Source organism: Cucurbita pepo, chromosome 12 (assembly GCF_057944985.1).
Source record: "Cucurbita pepo subsp. pepo isolate OVF chromosome 12, ASM5794498v1, whole genome shotgun sequence".
NCBI lineage: Eukaryota > Viridiplantae > Streptophyta > Magnoliopsida > Cucurbitales > Cucurbitaceae > Cucurbita > Cucurbita pepo.
Genome location: NC_141809.1, coordinates 10,307,311 through 10,328,657, shown reverse-complemented (window position 1 = coordinate 10,328,657; position 21,347 = coordinate 10,307,311). Strand labels below are relative to the sequence as shown.

General features: G+C 36.2%; 2 protein-coding genes across 2 annotated transcripts; both read right to left on the bottom strand.

The window, feature by feature from the left end:
* Positions 1-8,046: 8,046 nt before the first annotated feature.
* Positions 8,047-14,260, bottom strand: LOC111799330 (putative inactive purple acid phosphatase 29). Its single transcript, XM_087129320.1, has 4 exons — positions 13,903-14,260; positions 13,420-13,814; positions 10,932-11,382; positions 8,047-8,267 (listed from the first exon to the last, which is right to left on the bottom strand). Exons 1-4 carry the CDS (start codon positions 14,180-14,182, stop codon positions 8,245-8,247), a joined length of 1,149 nt encoding a protein of 382 aa, XP_086985446.1. The 5' UTR covers positions 14,183-14,260; the 3' UTR covers positions 8,047-8,244.
* Positions 14,261-17,937: 3,677 nt separating this feature from the next.
* LOC147789994 (uncharacterized) lies at positions 17,938-18,619 on the bottom strand. Its single transcript, XM_087129321.1, has 2 exons — positions 18,334-18,619; positions 17,938-18,250 (listed from the first exon to the last, which is right to left on the bottom strand). The coding sequence occupies exons 1-2, from the start codon at positions 18,560-18,562 to the stop codon at positions 18,222-18,224; spliced, it is 258 nt and encodes an 85-aa protein (XP_086985447.1). The 5' UTR covers positions 18,563-18,619; the 3' UTR covers positions 17,938-18,221.
* Positions 18,620-21,347: the final 2,728 nt, after the last annotated feature.

The following is a 21,347-nucleotide window of genomic DNA, read 5'->3' as shown; positions in this document are numbered from 1 at the left end:
AGACGGTTGGGTATACTCATTACTTAAGTATATTCCGGCTAATTAAATATAACTTAAGTCTAGGTGATTTTTCTAAATCTTACATCACTTAAGCATGCTCATAAAACTGGGCTAACTAAGCTCAAGTACTGGTCCGATCTCCAGGTAGTAGGTGTTCCGTAAACCGTCAACTTAAGTACCTTCAGCCTTAGACAAGATCGTGCCAGGTGAGCTTTCTCGTAACCGCAATTTTATAAGACATCGACCCTTTTTAACTGTTAAAATTGATCGTGCTCGGTTCTTAACCCTTAGTGAGCATGCACTTATCTTTATTATAGATTTTAACGTCTACCTCATTTTATGACGTTGAAAATAACCTATAACATGATTTATATAACAATTTATATAATCATCCATTCCATGCAATAATATAACAATTTATATCTATCACTCATGGAACCCTAAGACATGCATACTATACATTATAACACTTATAACATACTTGGAATGCATGAAACATGCTTAGCCTATGGTGGGATTTTAAATCTATATGACATACTTTATGCATATACATTTTCTATTTAATTAAAACATACATTCATAATGCATAATTAATTAAACACACTAAAGTGGGTGGGTTTTGGCATTTTAAAGCAAGCAATTAACTAAATTATTACATTAATAATTAAAATTAACTTGAGCCGCTCCCGAGGATCACGAACTGGACAAACCAACCCTTAAAAAAGTTCAATCGGTCCCCAACGACAGAAAAAACACCCGAACCGCCTCTTCCATCTTCTTCGGTTCAGCTTGCTTATCTCTTCCATTTTCGATCAATTACAACCTAAAATGGACTCTAATGACTCTATAAAAATTACAGACCTTTCTTCATTCATTAAAGCCCATACACCTTAGGCTTATTACAATAATTGTATCAAATGGAAGCAAAAAAAAAACAAAACCAAAACCATCCACTTTAGCAACCACAAATTTCATGCATGAAATGGTACCCACCATGATCAAATTAATGTAAATAAAGTGCCTAAAACTTGCTCTGATACCAATTGTTGGTGTTAATATAACACATGCGGAAGCATTTTGAATCTTAGGCACTTTTAGAACATCAATTATTGTAAATAACTAGCATGTTCATAAGTATTAAAACTTAATGGGTTTAAATACTAACCTTTTGTAGTTCAAACTCCTTTTGCCTCACGAACCGGTTTCGAACCACCACTAGTGTCTTCTCCACTATCCTCCGGCCTTAGAACGGGATTGTGGAATCCGGTGAGTGACTAAACTTGGGAGGGATTTTGTATATGTGAAAGAGAGTGTTTGTTTCAAGGTTTTTTCATCAAGATGAAGAATCCCTTCCAAGAATCATGATCACTCTATTTAAAGAGTCAAGTTTGCATGTTCATGCAAACTTGAGATCACCAAATTTTGACACTTAAAATTCCACTCAAATGTTTGGGATTATGTGGCAAGCATGCATGTTTGAGTTAACCAAATTTTGACACTCAAAATTCCACTCAAACTTGTGGGGTTTATTTGGCAAACATGCAAGTTTGGTTAAACCAAATTTTGACACCTCAAAATTCCACTAACATGGATTTTTCCATTTGATGAAAGTCAACATTTTGACTTTCTTCATTTTAATTCAACAATTAATTTGAATAATGAATTTCAAATTAAAGTAACATTAAATGATTAATTAAACTATTTAATTAATATTTAACATTAATTGAAATGCCAATCCCAATCAATTCCGACACATAATTGATTAAGATATTTAAATCTTATTTAAATATCTCAGATTCTCTCTTTTCGTTTAATTCGTAAATAAAACAAAATTGCGGTTAAATATATCGTATATATGTAACGCATATTCCCTAATTTGAATTCGAACACTTCGAACTCACTCGTCACACTGTTCTATGGTTTAGTCCGATATGAGCTAGCAGAGGGACCTAATGGACCTATAGATCATGGGCTCCAACGATCCAAGATTAACCGATTAAACTCATTAACCTGGTTAACCAACATTCGTTAACTACTAGGACACTCCACTATAGCCTAGTAGTTGCACTCCCCTCACTATAGATATATTTCTGTCCATCTGATATAACCATGATTAGTAAGTCGATCCTTCACAGGTTGTTCGTAACTAGAGCTGGGTCAATTTACCGTTTTACCCCTGAAGTTATTTCTTGTTCCTTATGTCTCACTGATCCTCTAATGAACAATTGGTTTGTGGTCCAACCAGTAAATCGAATCCCTCTCAGGCCAATGAGAGGGTGGGGCCCCTTGTTCAAGACCTGGAGTCAGTGCTTAAGGGAACTACCTTTCTTCTATCCCTAAAAGTGGGTAGGAGTGAATTCCGTCTTGCACCCCACGTCCCCAGCCATTCACCCAGTCTTACCCCTGAAATGGGAGGCCTGTTGAGTCGGCGAACTAGAGCCACTCTCACCCATGCAAATCTAAGGATAATTCCGAATAAACAGGAGTTCATGGTTAGCTCAGGATTAAAACCGAGTTACCTAGGTTATCGAATGAAAAGAAAATCAGTCTCAACAGTAAACGACTTTATAAAGTGAGAGTGGTTTTCTTCATGGTCCGATCTTATGCAATACTCATTGCATAGGACGCCCCCACTCACATGTCTCCACATGCACAATTTAGTGATCACATTGTTTATATCATATACAAAAGTGGGCCGCATCCATAGTGTCCCCAGAATAAGGTACTCAGCCTTATCCTTATACTATAGATCATTTTGACTATATACTTGAACTTGATCCACTCTTATGTCTCTACATATAGTTCAAGTAATCATACTATAGCCAGAGTGTTCTTAGTTTATTGGATTTAGATTAATGATCGTACAGTTCACTTTATTCAATAACAATTTATTACTGAATAAACATCAATAATAACTTTATTGAAAATAGAATATATCTTTGTTTACAAACTATGAGTTTTAGGACATAAAACCCAACAGAACAAGAAGTAACTTTAGGGGTAAAACGGTAATTGACCCAGCTCTAGTTACGAACAACCTGTGAAGGATCGACTTACTAATCATGGTTATATCAAATGGACAGAAATATATCTATAGTGAGGGGAGTGCAACTACTAGGCTATAGTGGAGTGTCCTAGTAGTTAATGAATGTTGGTTAACAAGGTTAATGAGTTTAGCCGGTTAATCTTGGATCGTTGGAGCCCATGATCTATAGGTCCATTAGGTCCCTCTGCTAGCTCATATCGAACTAAACCATAGAACAGTGTGACAAGTGAGTTCGAAGTGTTCGAATTCAAATTAGGGAATATGCGCTACATATATACGATATATTTAACCGCATTTTTGTTTTATTTACGAATTAAACAAAAGGAGAGAATCGGAGATATTTAAATAAGATTTAAATATCTTAATCAATTATGTGTCGGAATTGATTGGGATTGGCATTTGAATTAATATTAAATATTAATTAAATAGTTTAATTAATCATTTAATGTTACTTTAATTTAAAATTCATTATTCAAATTAATTGTTGAATTAAAATGAAGAAAGTCAAAATGTTGACTTCATTTAATGGAAAAATCCATGTTAGTGGAATTTTGAGGTGTCAAAATTTGGTTTAACCAAACTTGCATGTTTGCCAAATAAACCCCACAAGTTTGAGTGGAATTTTGAGTGTCAAAATTTGGTTAACTCAAACATGCATGCTTGCCACATAATCCCAAACATTTGAGTGGAATTTTAAGTGTCAAAATTTGGTGATCTCAAATTTGCATGAACATGCAAACATCACTCTTTAAATAGAGTGATCATTGTACATGGAAGGTCTTTTCTTCTGGGTGGAAAACCTTGAAAAAAACCTCTCACAAACATCTCTTCACATATACAAAATCCCTTCCAAGTTTAGTCACTCACCGGATTCCACAATTCCGTTCTAAGGCCAGAGGATAGTGGAGAAGACACTAGTGGTGGTTCGAAACCGGTTCGTGAGGAAAAAGGAGTTTGAACTACAAAAGGTGAGTATCTAAACTAATTAAGTTTTAATACTTATGAACATGCTAGTTATATACTATAATTAATGTTCTTAAAGTGCCTAAGATCCAAATTGCTTCCGCATGTGTTATATTAACACCATCAGCCTTATCACATTTTCTATGATGTGTTGGATGATGCACTGTCCTCCTCTGTCACATCATGACATTTGTTTGTCTTGCCTGTTACGTGACTAGATGAGCGCCACTTGAGGGTGGCGTGCTTTGTTTATCTACATGTAAAGGTCACAATCTACTTTTTTTTTTTCTTAATATGATTGTGACATTCTCCCTCATTTAAACTAGTCATCATCCTCAATGACTTTCTGGTAGCACAATCACACTATGGATTGTGACACATAGCGGGTGCGTCTACTCCTTCTGAAGTGTGTGCGTACTCACGTGTGGGTTGTGCGTCATGATCATGCTTGTCTAAGACATGTTGCTTGTGGCCGTGTATCAATGTCATAGTCATGCTTGTCCAAGATGTGTTGTCCATGGTTGCATGCTCGTTCCAAACCCAGCCTTTTTCTTGCTTTCATGTTGGATAACCTTTACTATTTCTTGTTGTGTCGATAGGGAGATGTGACTAGTTGTCAATTCTTTATATCCGGGTTGTATGTTATCAAAGTCGTTGTTATGGCGTGATAATGTTTCAGTTATTTCTCTAACAAGTAATCGGTTGTTTTACCAATTATCTACTGTTATTTTGATAAATTGACGTGTTTATGATATGATATATATGATATATTGTGATACAATATATTATGGTATGATATGTATATGATGAAAGTTGTTATGTTTGGAAGCACGAAACGTTATGATACGATGTGTGTGTGTGTGCGCGGGCGCGCACGTTATGATACCGTGTGTGTGTGTGTGCGCGTGTGTGCGTTATGATACGGTGTGTGTGTGTGTGCGCGCGTGCGTTATGATACGGTGTGTGTGTTTATGATTGACATGCAAAACGACGAATTAGTATGAAATACAACATATGCATTAAAGATATGATAAGGTCCCAATGATTGACATGCAAAACGACGTAGGCATGAAAGATATGATAAATGGTAGATAAACGATACGAAAAATGATATGATATGAATAAAACGCTAGTGGACTTGTATTAAATAATGACGAAAATGGAAAAATATTGGGACCTCATGCATTATTGTGTTCATGCATTGGGGGACCCTATTTCCTCGTGATAGTACGGATGCGTACACTACTAGGCAGAGAAACGTTCATTATGTTTATCATAATACTGTAGCGACGGTCGCTATTCCTTACGGGTGCTCGGCATCAAAAGCTCCTGGAGAATGCTCGCCCGATCAGAAAGGGGCCCAAGAGGTGTGCGAACTGACTAGTGGGTCCATACTCGCACGTGTGGACCGTGTATAGGAAAATTGATTACACATCCAAGTTGTCTATTAGGATAGACGCCGATAGACTTTTATGATAGGTCTCATTCATAAAATTGTATGTGTTTGCATTTAACCCCAATAGTGGGGTCATTTACTTGAATACTCAAGCCACGTACTACTATTTCAGGTAAAGACAAGACATTCCTGTACGGCTGACGACGACATCGCAATTCGAGACCATGACACATGTATAGGTAGTCACATTCATTTTCTTAGACTTAGGGTAGAATAGGATGTTTTTTTTTAATTTAAACGCTTATTTATTTAATCAGTCTTTTGTTGTGTTCGTTTTAAAAATGTTTTTTAACACATATGTCCATGATAGTAGTTTAAGATAAATTTTATGTTTTATGAAGAAGTTTAAAAGTAAATTTCGCATTAAATGTTCATGATATGTGTACGGTAGCGACCTTAGGTTAAAGTAGAAAATTTAGAGTCGTTAGGTCAATGTACTTAGTGATTAATCTACGTCAACTATTGATAACTCTCCAAAAGTAGAGTTATATCAAGTCTTTTTATAGTTAATTTTGCACTCATACTCACTATTTTCTCATTAATTGCTCAAGTTATTCTAATTAATATACATGAAATAGTCAATTGCGGTTTAATATGAAAATAAGTTCAATTTGCATAAATCGAGCTTAATTGTATACTTAATTAAGTTATTTGGTAAAATTCCAGAACATTCATGTTGAACCATGATGCTGTAGCAAATCTGGAAACAACACTGCTTGCATCTAGAAATAAATTGTTAACTCTGATGCTGAAGCAATTTGAAACGCAAACTTTTCATGGATGACATGAAAATTTTAATCCACATTAGCAGTCCACGTGGGTCATTGACTACCAAATTAGAAACATCCTAAGTGGACGATTTTATCCTTTCTCAACCCTAAATGAGAAGAAAGGAGAGCCACATCTTGGGGAGAAAATCGGATTAGACAGCAGAGCATCTGCTGTTGTGACTGCTGTGAAACCAGAGAAGAAGAAGAAAAATGAAACCAAAGAAGAAGAAGAAAAACCCTAATTCAGCAGCGGTTGACGGCAGAAGGAAAACAAGACCAAGAAGGATAGATTAGGGCAAAGAGGTGGACATGAGAGCTCAAGCGAAGGAAACTTCCATTGAAGAACAACAACAAAGCGGGATAACTCTCGATTTCCTTATTTCTTATTTTATCAATTTTACATGATTGAGAGGTGAGTTCTTTTGTTTAATTCAGTTTGTATGGAGAGCGAAACTTTATAGGGGAGGCGAGAGTTTTATATAATTTAAGTATGTTGACGGTATGATTTTAGTTTATTAAAGAGTTGTTGTTAATGATTTACATGTGTGTTTAATTAGCTATTTTACATACATAGTCGTTCTCTTATTCGAGAGAAGAGAGGGAGCGTAATCGCTATGCCTTGGGAATCTATTAGAAGGAACTAAAATCTACCACAAAAATCAACAACTCATTGATTTAATCTCTTTTAGCCGAACCTTTTTCATTATAGTTGATTTTCTCATCATTTTCTATTTCTCGATAGCAGTGACACTCTGCTTTAATTTTAACATCATCAACACCCATTTGAATGTTACCTAAAAACTCACTTTATTTCTAAAAATAAAATTAATCGAAAAGATAGGTTCTTATGTAATCGATAATTTACTTATTATTGGCTACTTATAATAGTGTATGCTTGCATTTATTCTTGTGAATTTTACATCATTTTATTATATACATCTACAAGCGATCAACTATTCATATATTCAACATGTGTCTAGAATAGTTATAATAGTGAAGGAATACTTATGGTTGCCAATAGGCTGGCAGCGGTAGGAGTAGGCGTGCACACTACATCAAGCACGAGTTTGGTCTTGCACAATGATAGGGCAGGTTGCGAGGTTGGTAACGGTTGCAACATTTTCAATGTGGCTCCATGGCATATCTAGATAAATCAATGCTTTTGGGTTCATTATACCTAACTAAGCCACAATTAAATTTTCTTGACTATTTTAAATGGGTTATTAAATGTTTTTGGTTGGGTTGATTGCATTATGGAATTTAATTCTAACCTCTCTCCAAAACTACATACAACCACCATTGATTCATATGCTCAACTTAAAATTCATTAGATAACCACTTACGATATTAAATAATGATTTCCTTTAAATAATTTGTTTTTCAAACTAAAGTTGGTTTCCTCTCAAATCTTCCATTAGTCAAATTCTAAAAACAAAAATAAAGTTTAATTTTTTCAAAATAATTTCAAAATAAAAACTAGCTCTTTTTCAATTTTCATAAACTAATTTTTATTTTGAAAATTTGAATAAAAATTTCCAACTTAAAAAAAAAAAAAAAAAAAAAGTAAACAAGGCATAAATTTCAAAAACGAAATCGTTATCAACTGGAGTTAGAAATGTCCAAGAGGCAAAGCAACGACAGAGATGCCTTCTCCATCCTACCTCCTATTTCAATTCCAAGTGGAGCGAATTTTTTCTATTTATTTTCTTAAACAATATTCCTTCTCAAAATGAATTAATTTTCATTTTTCAATATAATTTCTATTTTAAAAAAAATGAACACATTCAATAAAAATAAATTTTAAAAAGATATAATATAATATTCGACCGGACTTCTAAAAATTAATTCAAATGGTAGTATTACAACTTAGTATTAGAAAGCAAAGGAAGGTATAAATCTATATAACACCATATCTTTTTAAATTAGTAATTTAAAAAAAAGTGCATGCGTACCATTTCCATGAAATCGTCCTTCCGATTGAAATGCACATGTGCTATCATTCTCACTTTTCAAACATTTATATCATGGCCACCTAAAAAATAATAATAATAATTAACAATAATTACAAATAACTAATCAACCTAAAATTAGTGACACCAGCTTAAATGGTTCTACTATCAACTGGATCCGAAGACTTGTATGATGGCCTAGGCCAAAGCTTATTTACAACATTGATGATTTTACTCCTCCATATTTTCATATACATATCAATCATATATCAAAACACTTATGTACAAGAATATAGTTGATACGTCAATACTTATGGTTGTAAGAATAATTTGTATTATTTTATGCAAATTGATGCAAAAGTAGTTTTGTAACTCTGGAGCACTAATAAAAATTAATTATCCAATTTTTCTTTTCAAATTCCATCAAAATAGAAAATAGAAAGGTAAGAGTTTTGAGTTTTGAATCTGAATTTTTCTCTAGATTATGTGAGTCTTGATTATTTAGGATCTTAAATGAGTCAATAATGATTCCATTCAGGAAGTGATTTCACTCAACTTTCATTAAGTAATCTAGAGACAAAATTCATAGAAAGACGAAGTTCTGGCGATGTTCAAGAACGATGAATTCTCTAGTTTTGGACCAACTTTTGACGCATTGATTTCTTTACATAGTTAACGAAACTAAATGAGATTAATTTTCTTGGAAAGATGGATTAAAACTCTTCAATTTTGGTGAAACAACTGAGTTTAATCGAGTTACGTAGAAAATATATAAAAAAAAAAAAGAAAGAAAACAGGAAAAACACGAAATTATGAAGAAACAAAATGAGGCATAGAATTCAAAAGGACGCAGGGATACATGTCAAGAGTTAGGTAGGCCACGGGTTGCATCGCCAATAAACAAACAAAAATTTCTTATGCCTACGCGGATCAAACAAGGGAATAGAGGCTTGGAAGTGCCACATATTGCATTGTGTCACGATCATACATTTTCAATTGTCTGACGTCATTATCTTGACAACACTCATGACAAGCTTTATGGAAAACTCAAGTCTCATTTACATTTTTTGTTCGGATTAGTAGCTTCGTCGGACCTTAGGATTTCGCCCACCGAACACAACTCATGCAAGATCTAAGTTTGTTCAACCACACACGTCGCTCATGCATGCACGATCAATTGTCTGCAACTCTAGCTGACTTGTCTCTACACTAGGTCAAATCATCCGCCTCGATCTTGCTTCTACTCTAGGGCCTAATTCTCTCCTATACAACTTTGCATCTAGTTCATTATCTTGATTTCCAACAACATGGCCCACGCATCATGATGTCATTCCAAGAACCAGGACAACTTTGGTCATCATAGCTTGTTCGGGCATGTCTATCGAGAATTGGCCTCATGTGTTAACCATACCGTCGAGGCATCCTAAACATTCATCCATCCAGATTTTATCGAGGCATACCCTCCTATGTCCATGCAAAACTACGAATTGTGTACTGAATAGCAGATGCATATATCAACTTCTAACACATGGATTGGGGCCAATGTCTGCATATCCATGTCGTCCGACACTGTCCTCGAATAATCCATTTCAAAAGAAGTCGTCTAAGACGCTCGTCTCATAACACACCCCGACACTATAATACACATATGTGCCACATGTAGCTTACTTGAGCCACAGAGCCTTGGGGTGGTGGAGAGCTGACAACATACTTTTCCCTATAGTACATTTTAACGGATATTTTGTTTGAGAATAGATATGATTTTGGCAAATGGTCATACAATCTCGTGGATCGTCCATCGTGTGTCTAATTGACACCAAATTTGACAAACATTCATATAAACGGACTCAACTCTAGAGTCCATCATGTGCTCGAGTCCCTACCCGAAACCTTATCAAGCCTATTTTTGACATTCATGTCGACATTGTTGCCTCTTTCTTACTTACATCTCAACTTGGCTTGAATGCAAATTTCTATGATGTGTTGGATGATGCACTGTCCTCCTTGCTCGCTTCATGGTACTTGTTTGTCTTGGCCCTCAAATGGCTATATGGGTGCCACTTGAGGTGGCACACCTTGTTTATCTACCTGTAAATGTTACAATCTACTCTTTTCTTAATATGGTTATGACATTCTCCCCCACTAAAACTAGTCATCGTCCTCAATGGCTTTCTCGGGACACAATCGCACTATGAATGTTGACACATAGCGGGTGCGCCTACTCCTTTTGAACAAGTGGGTTGTGCGTACTTGCACGTGGGTTGTGCGTCACAGTTATGCTTGTCTAAAACATGTTGCTTATGACCACATGTCAAATGTTCCAATCATGCTTGTCCAAGACGTGTTGTCCATGACTGCATGTCTGTTCCAAACCCATTTTACTTACTTTCATGTTAGATAGACTTTTACTCTCTCTTTTGTGTCAATAGAGGAAGGTGACTAGTTGTCAATTCTTCCTATCTGGATTATATGTTATCAAAGTCATTGCGGTGGCGTGCTAATGTTTCTCTTATTTCTCTAACAAGTAATCTGTTTTCCAATTATCTATTGTAATTTTGATAAGTGATTCTAAGTCAAACACTCAAAGTTATTGACTGAAAATCACTTTAAAAGTGGTATGGAACCTTTCCACAATGGTTTTAGACCATTGCCAAACATCCCTACTTCTAAAATGGAGTGATAAACAAGTTATGATGGAGATAAACGCAGAGGTTAGCAAGAAAAAAAGGAAGGAGTAAGAAGGTTACCAACAGAGGTCTTGCTCCAAAGAACTTGAGCGTCAATGGCCGTGAGATGTTCGTCATCAAGACGCTTCCAGGTTCGGATGGATTTCACAGTTCCCCAATTTCCATTGCTTGTTGCTTCCAAGTTAGCCACCACCACTCGAGCTCTCCTCGGCCACCCAGCCTTGCCATAAGCATGGTACCCAAATCCTCCAGCATAGCAAAGGTTAATCCCATTAAGAGCCCCACAAAAATCATTGAGGTGGTCATGACCTGTAAACACTGCTTTCACATCCCCTGATTCCACCATGGAGGTAAAGAAACCAGAGTTCACGGTAGGAGAGCTAATCCCTTCTTGTCTCACACCAGTGTAGTTTGATGCATCAAAACGAGAAAACTCAGGCAATGGTATGTGGAAGTATGCTAACCCAGGTGCTGCACTCTTCTGGGGCAATGGCTTGCTCATGTATGCCCTCTGCATCCAAAAATAGAAAGTATATCATATTACTTCTTTACTTCTCATTGATATAATGAAAAGGAAAAATGTTCGAGGCTTATGAACTCCCGTAGACTCGAGCATGTAGCCAAAGACTTCGAATGTTATCACAAAATGAGTTTCATCAAGTAACTTTACTCAATTCTTCCGACTATGCAGTGTCTTAACAACGTATTTGTAACAGCCCAAGCCCACCGCTAGCAGATATTGTCCTCTTTGGGCTTTTCCTTTCATACTTCCCCTCGAGTTTTCAAAATGCGTCTTCTAGGGAGAAGTTTTCACACCCTTATAAAGAATGCTTCGTTCTCCTCCCCAACTAATGTGGGATCTTACAAACCACCCCCCTTCGAGGCCCAGCGTCCTCGCTAGCGCTCGTTCCCATCTCCAACCAATGTGAGACCCTCTAATCCACCTCCCATCGAGGCCAACGTACTTGCTGGCACACCGCCTCATGTACACCCCCCTTCAGGGCTCAGTCTCCTCACTAACACATCGCTCAATGTCTGACTCTGATACCATTTGTAACAACCCAAACCCTCTGCTAATAGATATTGTCCTCTTTGGTAGATTGTGAGATCCCACATCAGTAGTAGGAGAGGAGAACGAATCATTCTTTATAAGGGTGTAGAAACTTTTCCTTAGAACACGCGTTTTAAAAACTTTGAAGGAAAGCCCGAAAGAGAAATCTCAAAGAGAACAATATTTGCTAGCAGTGGACTTGGACTGTTACAATATCGATCCTTTTAGTATGCTCATTAGTCTATATATGATTTGCAATGAAGAACATTAACTCAGAAAGTAATAACCATACAAACAAAGCATCACGGGACATGCGCGTAGTCATCATACAAACAAAGCACATTAGAAGACACAATTTCCCAAGGGAAATGATACCCCTATCAAGATATAGCGTGAACTTAAGGCCATTACATTAGTGGTTTCTGGATTCAACAGAGCAATCATCTAGTTCAAAGAAGCATTTATCCTATCAAGATAGCGTGAACTTAAGGCCCCACTAATTCTCCATGCATGATTATTGTTGAGCAACACTCTGTTGCCTGCCTTGTTGTGTGGATAACCTATGCACAACACTTGGACTCGTGTAGCTATCTTGTGCACACTACTTACACACAATGCTCATGCTCACTTATGCACACGCCTATGCACGCTTGCTACGACTTTTTTCGTATGCTAAGACTATCCTTCACATGCATGTGGACGCCGACCTGCATGCAATCTTGCCCTACATGGGTGTGCACCCACCTATATACGCATGCTCACAAACAAGCTCAATTGACATGCCAACTTGGTGCTTGCATGTTTGTAGAGTGCTAGCCACTCGCTAGGGCCTAGGTACATGCCTCTGTCATGGTCATATGCCTTTCAACTGTATGGCACCGTATCATTGGCTCAATCATAGTCAACCTTAAGTAAAACTCTAGCCCCAAGGTTCTTTTATGACTCTTTAGATTCTATCAAACCTTAGTCGAGGTTCAATCGAACATCATTATGCGTGCAAAATCAACTTCTCTTGACAATTCATGACACCTAGACACGCATTTTCACTCATTTGTGACTCTAGTTGCCTTGTCTCTACTCTAGGTCAATCCCTATAGCTTAACCTTGTCTCTACACTAAGCTAAAGTTGTAACAGTCCAAACCCACCGCTAGCATCTATTATCTTCTTTGGGCTTTCCTTTACAGGCTTCCATTAAAGATTTTCTAAAACGCTGTTAGTTAAGGAAAGGTTTCCACACCCTTATAAAAAGTGTTTCATTCTCCTCTCAACCTACGTGGGATCTCACAGAGGTCTTCTAAAGTTGATGTCTAACTTCCGTGATCTTGGTTCTGAACAACAAGCAATCACCACACATCTTCATCGATTTGAAACCTTACCAAGATGAATTAAAACCCTTCTTTGGGTCAAAACATGCTTACAAATCAAGTGATTGTAGCACTTCTCTAGTAAAGCAAAACAGAACATATCAAGATGTAGAAAAGCAGAAATTAATGTACCTTGAGCTTGGCAGAAGTAAGCTGAAACCAAAACTGTTGAGAAGCTTTAATCCAGCCATACCCAAAGATCCCAGGAACTGTGGAGTAATCACCACTGTCAAGGAAATAGAGATTGAGAACAGATTTGTTCTGAAAAGCAGAGCCCTGAACGCCACCAACCTCCAGATTGTAGTTCCCAAAGCCATCAATCGGGTTTACCTCTGAAGGATTAACCCTTGAGAGAGTGTTTTTCAAGCCCACAATATGCTTCATTACTCCTTCCCTTGAAAGAGTAGATTCTTGGTCATGGTTCCCCAAAACAGCTGCCCATGGAATGTTGGACGCAATTGCCGGACCAAATGCCGCCTCTAAAGATTTTGCCGCATCCGTTGCGTCAAATCCGAAGATATTATCCCCTGAAATTGAATCAATCGAAACCCATTTTGTAATCAACATAATAGATGTTGAATTTAATCTCAAACCCAAATCGGAGAAGAGACTCACCAGTAAAAACGATGAAATCAGGCTTCTCCGCCAGAATCATCCGGCGAACGAAGGCGGTGGTATTGAGGTCAGAGCAGGAAGCTAACTGACTGGGGAGAACATCCTCACATGGGGTGGCTTTCCCGTCCCCGTAATGCATATCCGCCACTTGTAGTATCTTAAACTCTCCTTTTTTGCCAAATCTCAGCCGCATCGGCTGATTCCGTTGGGATTTGGCCGCCGGAAGAATCACCAAGAAGAGAACAACCAGATACAGTGTCGACGGCACCGCCATAGGCATCTATCTTGGAGGGAGAGAAGAAGAAAGGGAAATGGATGGTTTTGGTTAAGGAAGGAAGTTATCGGCAATGGAGTATTAATTGGTATCACTAACCAAAGACCAACCAAAGACCAAGTTGATTAAGTCCACGCTGAATTATACCGTAATAATGATGTTGACGGTTGGTAGATACGCATATGCATTAAATTATATTTTCAATTATTTAATATGTAATAGATCCAAAAGGTAAAAATAAAATAAAATAAAATCAGCTAATTCTCGCCGGAGATTTATGGTGAGGGCAACCACGAAATCACGACTCAGCCCACTCCGTCTTCCCTTTTAAACTGCACTCAACTTCCCCTCTATCCACCCAAGTTGTTCTTGCCATTTGAGAGTCTACAGAGCACAGAGAGAGAAAGAAATCCAATGAAATCCTCTCCTTGGAATTCGATGTCGAAACATATGTCATCGGAGTAGGAGTGACAATGATAGAGAGTGGAAGGGAGGAGAGTGTAATGCTCCAGTACACGTTACTCATGAAGAGTAACTACGCGTGTCAACTTACATGCACAAGGCGTGTGGGACACCATCGAGCATGGTGAGGTTGAGGAGCATAAGGACAGGATGACTCTTTCCGCCATCTACCAAGTAGTCTCGGAGGACGTTTTTCTCATGTTGGCAAAGAAGGACTTGGCAAAGGCAGCGTGGGAGATGTTGCAAACAATACATATGAGTGTGGAATGTGTCAAGGAAGCAAAGGGGCAGACTTTGAACAGTGAGTTGAAGACTATCTGCATGAAGGATGGTGAGTCAATAGATGACTTTGCTAAGAAGTTAACGACGATCGGCATCCATTTATTAGGCGACATAGTGGAGGAGATCTCCGTCGTCAAGAAGTTCCTCGAGTTGTTCCCTCAAGATTCATGCAAATTATTACCTCCATACACCAATTCAACTACTTTAAAATTGTTTTTTTTTAATTTTTTTTAATTTTTTTTTAATTTTTTATTACTTACCAAAAAATTAAAGTATACATAATTGGATGAGGTTGAAAATATACCCTAAAATTAACTTTATATAACATTTGATTTTAAATTTTTAACTCAATATATTACTCTAATGTTAATGAATATTAAACATCTCCGATAATAATACAAACAATTACTACGGTAGAAGTAATTAGCTTCTTGAGGAAGTTTTATGTGGCTTCTCATAACGCACATGAAACGCAGCTTTTCATTGGTTTTCTTGATACAAATATTTTTGCACATGATGGCAGTAGTTACAATTACTCCTTTTTCCGTCGATTCTGTCACTGTCTATTATACAACTTCATTCTCCATTCTTTTGCTCTCCATATTTGCTTATACTACGAGACGCTTTTCACAATAGCACTATTGTCGATACTTCTCCAATTCCTACTACACTTGTACCATCATCTAAAGAGAAAAGTAGAAGAGAAGAAAATATCAACATTTCGTAGTTCCGATAAAACTCAAATCCTTTAATCAAAAGTATGGTTTCGATTTTGCTACAAAATTGTGTTTATTGAAAACCTAATGTTTAATTGACTTGAAAACAAGGAAATATTGCTGAAATTTTAACTGGACTCTTGGATTATAGGATTTGAGATTGCGTCAAACATGTTATTGATACAAAATTGTTCGAATTACTTGGTATTGTAGTTCCATTCTGAATGTGAAGTAAAAAGGGTAAAAATAAGAGAAACCCGGGAGGAAAACACCCAAGAGAAAATTAGATGATAGCTAGCCAAATAAGTATAGAGGCATAATAAAACTTATGACGGGAAATGATGAGAGTTGATATTTATGTCGAAAGCTTTTCCCTGGATGAATCCCTTCAACTTTTAAGGTTTTCAGGTACTTTGACTACTTGTTCTACATTGATTTTGAAGCTTCTAAGCCGAACGAACGTGCGCAGCTTGTCTTGGGGCATTTACAGGGTTGTTAAAATTTTGAAGGTACATAAACGTTATGATCAATTCATTTGCTAGCCTTTGTGAATCAAATTAGTTTGGTGAGTACACACATGAAGTTTGTTAAGAATACCATAAGCTTTTGGGTATAATCAAACTTAACATCAAACATTTTTTTTCCTTCCGAGGCTTCTCTTCTAATGTGTTCTATCATTACATAGGAACATGCATCATTTTTACGTGTACTTGGTTGTTTTGTTGATGTTGCTAGCGAATATAAAATACTCAGAAAAGACCACATACAGGTTTTTGGTTGTGGTCGGAAAAAGTAGAAGTCCCACTCTTACTAAAATAGGAATGGAAAGTGAGATGAAAGGACATATATTTTATAAAAAAGTATATTTAATTCCTAATTAATTTTCTGATTCACCTACTCTTATCTCTTCTCAAAAAGGATTAGTTAATAAAATAATTTAATATCTAAAACTTAAATCTAATTTTCTTTTTCTAATCTTAATTGTTCTTAATTTTTTTAGTTAGAAGTGTTTAAATAAAATAATCCACTTAAACTATTAATGAGCCCATCTATTTATTTTAAGTAATTTTTTTTTTGACCATATAGAAACGGTGAATTTTCTATATTATTATTATTTAGTAATTACAGAAATTTAGTAATTACAGAAAATTCTCGGAATAAGAAGAAAAAAACACTATTTGATTTTGGTATCAATCATAAAACTCAGTCTCCAAGTAGATCCCGTAAAATAGGACTTCTTTAAGAGTAGGTAACCCGTTCCGTTCCCTGTGTCTTTGTTTCTATAAAGTCTAGTAGAAGTTCGTTTCTCTTTTTTTTTTTTTTTTTTTTTTTTTGCGCCGTTGTCTTTCTTTTATTTGGGGAGAAACTTAGGCGCTAGACCCAGCAATTCCTACGAGGCACTAGACCCAGCAATTCCTAGGAAAACTTGACGCCAAACCACACTATGGCTCTAAACCCAGCAATTCCTAGGAAAACAAGATGCCAGACCACGCTATGGCTCTAGACCCGGCAATTCCTAGGAAAACTTGGCGCCAGACCAAACAATGTCAAGTCAAGTAGTGGCTCTAGACCCAAATCCAACAATTCTTAGGAAAACTAGACCAAGCAATGACTCTAGACTCAGCAATTCTAGGCCAAACGCTATATTGTCCTCTTTGCAACTATAGAAAATACCTTATCGAAAGATGCAATTTCTCTTGAGTGTTTCAAATTCAATCGAAGTAAAAGGGATTCTAATTGTAAGAATTGAATCGAAGTAAAAAGAGAGGAAGAGAGTTGACAAAGCAATGGATGAGAACTAAGAATTTGAAATGGATAACGAGTAAGTTGTAAGTGAATTGAACAAGGGTTTTAGTGTTAGAAGGTGTTAGTATAATTATTTGTAAAGAAATATAAAACATATTATTGATGTAGCCCTCCAAAGTAATTGCAACCAAAGAGCTTGCATCTTCAAAATAAGCAAATTAAATTTCCAATTGCAACTTTGGACAAAATCTTACTCATTTGGTGTTGCACCACATTGAAGTTTTCATTAAAAAAAAAAAAAAACTCACCGAATAGTACTAAGTATCGGTATAATTGTACATGCTCACATAGCAACATATTTTGGTCATTTGCTCATATAATCTTATGATGAAAGAGTCATTTTCATTGTTACCGTACTCAAATTAAGTCTGCCTGTTTAGGACTAGATCTTGGTACCAGTCCATAAAGTCGAATTGTGAAGCTATTAATGAAGCGAATTCAATAACTCAATGAAGCAACACAACTAGTACCATAGAGAAGCAGTACAATACACGGTTTAGCGAAAACGTGCAGATGCACAATTTACTTATTTTTTTTAAAACTATCATATTGTTTTTTTTTTTTTTTTTAATTATTACATTAATAAAAAAAAAAAAAAAAAAAAAATCATGAATGATGCATGAATGAGGAACTTTATTAATTGAAAATATCAAACCACATCATAAAAATGGAGGAGAAAGAAGGTTTATGAAAGTCCATCTTACAAGCTTAAACTTGAATACAATTATTACTTAGATCATTGCAAGGTAAAGAGCCCTCTTTGTTTTGCATTCCATTATTCAGTTCTTCACATTGATGTGTAGCTTATCTGTGAAACAAATACAAATACAATAACCAATTAACTAATTATTAAGAGAAAATAAAAATGATTTAAAAAGGAAGAGAACATACCAGCGGCTTCTTTCTCACCACAATCTTCGTCGCACTTAACTTCGCAAAAGCTTTGGCCATTGCCCTTTTCAAGGCATTCCTTCTCGCATTTTTCGTAGCATAACCTATACTTGGCTTCAAATTTAGCCTCATATTTGGCCTCCTTCGCGCTTTCAGTGGCACTCGAAACCTGCAATGCAGCCACCACCACGATGCACACCAACAACACTGCAATCATCTTCTTCGCCATTTTATTTTATTTTATGCTTTTTCTTCTGCCTTTCCAATGCTTCTTTTTGCGAGTGGATGAGTGTTTCAAAACCTTAGCAACCCTTTTATAAGCTTCTACCAAACCTAAATTTAGATCAATACCCTTATTTTCGGCCATATATTTGGTTCCCTTATACAACAACAAATTGTATGCCTTTCATTTATAACCAATACTATCCATAACCAACCAAATTTCCTCTCAAATCTCCAAACTTATGTCACCAAATAAATACCAACTCCAAATCTTACGTATTAGAAATGTAATTCACTCAAAAGTATATCCAAAACATATACTGCCCGGGGTGGATTGTGGGACTGAGTGGATTGTGAGAGTCTCACATCGATGGGGAGGAGAACAAAACACGAGAAAATTCGAAATATAATGGACTAACAAAATGATGGCTATCATGAGGTAAATTTGAAAAAATTAGTTTTATCATTTAATTCTAACAAATGTACATTATTATTTACGTAAATGGTTCCCACACGAAATCATAGTATCTAATAAATATGATATATTTATAGACGTAAAACATGTTTATATTTTGAATATTAAATCTAAATTTAAATATTAAAAATTTGTTAAATACTTAAATTAAATTTAGGAACCTAGTGCTAAATAAATTATTTAGGCTAATTATAAATATGAACCTATTAATTTATGAAAGAATCAAAATCAACCTAACATAATTTTTTAATTTCAAGAATTTTAAATACAAAATATAGACTTGATTTGGGAAGAAAAAAGAGATAGAATAGATATGTCAAAATATTTCTTTATCTTCAATAATTGGACTATAAGGTGGATGATCTTTACCACCATTTTTTTTAATTGATATTATCAAGATGATGGATATGAGGTTGAATTGGACTTTGAGAGAGAGATTAGGTTGGTACCAAGAATAATTAGCAACTCTAGTGATATGAACCAAGTCATCAATTATGTAAGATGAACTTCAAGAAAGATAGGAAAAAAATGTTGTTCAAATTATCATAAGATGTAGCAATTCATCTCCAATGATTCTATCTCCTGATTCGTAGCTTCTTGCCAATGTAAGCTATAAGCTATTCGGGCTCTAAATAACATCTTTGTAACTGTTCGGGACTCCATTAATCATAGGGAAAGCATATGTTATCGTATCATCAAACCTTATAGGTTTTCGAATTTTCCTTCGTGGTCTATTCCTGGCAATGGACTCAGGTTCCTCCACACTTTCATTTACACGGCTTTGCTCCACCTACTCTAAGATATCAGAGTTATTGTCTACCTGCTCAATAGGTTCTTCAATAGAAGCAATCATATCGGGAGTGAAAACCACATTCTCCACTTGTTTCGATGCCTCGTCGTTATTTTCAATCTTCTGGAAAGACATTAGATTTATCGAATGTCACATCTCAACTATTGACAATCTTACTTGTTTTTAGACGTTATAGCCTGTAGCCCTTCACACCTTGGCTAAAGCCCATAAACTTAGCTTTTTTTTTTGCTCTAGGATCTAACTTTGAGTATGTCACATGATAATAAGCAGGACATGCAAATTATCATAATCTCTAACAAGAGTACCAGACCATACCTCGAGCGGAGTTTTTCCACCATTTTCAGAAACAAATAAACGATTCACCAAGTGAACTGCGTAACTGAGAGTCTCAACCAAAATGCCTTACTCAATCCTACTTGAGACAATATGCATCGAACCTTCTCTATCAATGTCTGGTTCATTCTCTTAGCAACTCCATTTTGTTATGGCATACTAGGGACAATGAAGTGTTGAACAATCCCTTCATCTCGGCATTCTTTAAAGAATGGATCAAAAGTATATTCTCCACCGTTGTCTGATCTCAACTTTATGATTTTCCTGTCTGTCGATTCTCTACCATTTTTTTCCACTCCAGGAAAATTTGGAGAACCTCATTCTTGTGCTTCATGGGATACATCCAAACTCTCCTCGAGTAGTCATCAATAAAGGTGACAAACAACCTTTTTTTCTCCCAATGAGATATTCTTCGTGGGACCTCATACATCACTGTAAATATAATCCAAGATGCCCTTTGTTTGGTGTATAGTCGTATCAAACTTCACATTTTTTTGTTTACCAAACCTACAATGTTCACAAAAATCAATTTTACCAGTTGTGGCACCCTTAAGAACTCCTTGGTTCACCAATGTCTGGAGCGCCTTCTCATCAGTATGCCCGAGTCGCATGTGCCAATTTCGATATGTCTTGTTCTTTCAAACTTGCCACAACAACATGCCCAATTATCGTGGTTCCGTTGAGGTAGTATATGTTGCCTCAAGCTCCACGAGCTACTTTCAAATTCCCTCCTTCCAAAATAATACAATAACCATTCGCATCCAAAATGTCAGGGGAAATCAATTTTTTTTCAAGTCAAGGACATACCTCACATCATTGAGTTTTCATACAACCCCATCAAACATCTTGATTTGTACTGAGGCGATTCCCATCATCTTGCAAGTACTATCATTGCCCATATAGACAACTCCACCATTGAACTCTTTGAATTTCAAGAACATCTCTCCATTGGGACACATATGATAGGAGCACCCAGAATCAAGAATCCATTCACTGATTTGGATGACTGATAAGGAAATCGTCACGGCATTATCTACTTTGTTGTCATCATCTCTAACCACATTGTACTTCAACCCCTCCCTAATCTTTCTTCCAATGGCCTTTCTGTCGACAATATGCACACTCATTTTTGTCAAGCTGTCTCCAATTATCAGATCTAACTTTCGACTTTGA

Bases quoted from the DNA above. Each gene is read 5' to 3' on its own strand.
- LOC147789994 (XM_087129321.1), bottom strand. From the start codon at position 18,562: ATGGCGAAGAAGATGATTGCAGTGTTGTTGGTGTGCATCGTGGTGGTG. The intron at 18,251-18,333 runs GTATGTTCTCTT...TTTGTTTCACAG, and splicing joins TGGTGAGAAAGAAGCCGCTG to ATAAGCTACACATCAATGTG.
- LOC111799330 (XM_087129320.1), bottom strand. From the start codon at position 14,182: ATGCCTATGGCGGTGCCGTCGACACTGTATCTGGTTGTTCTCTTCTTG. The intron at 13,815-13,902 runs GTGAGTCTCTTC...ATTCAATTTCAG, and splicing joins TGATTTCATCGTTTTTACTG to GGGATAATATCTTCGGATTT. The intron at 8,268-10,931 runs GTAACCTTCTTA...ATTATTTTTTAG, and splicing joins TTGGAGCAAGACCTCTGTTG to GTGGCCATGATATAAATGTT.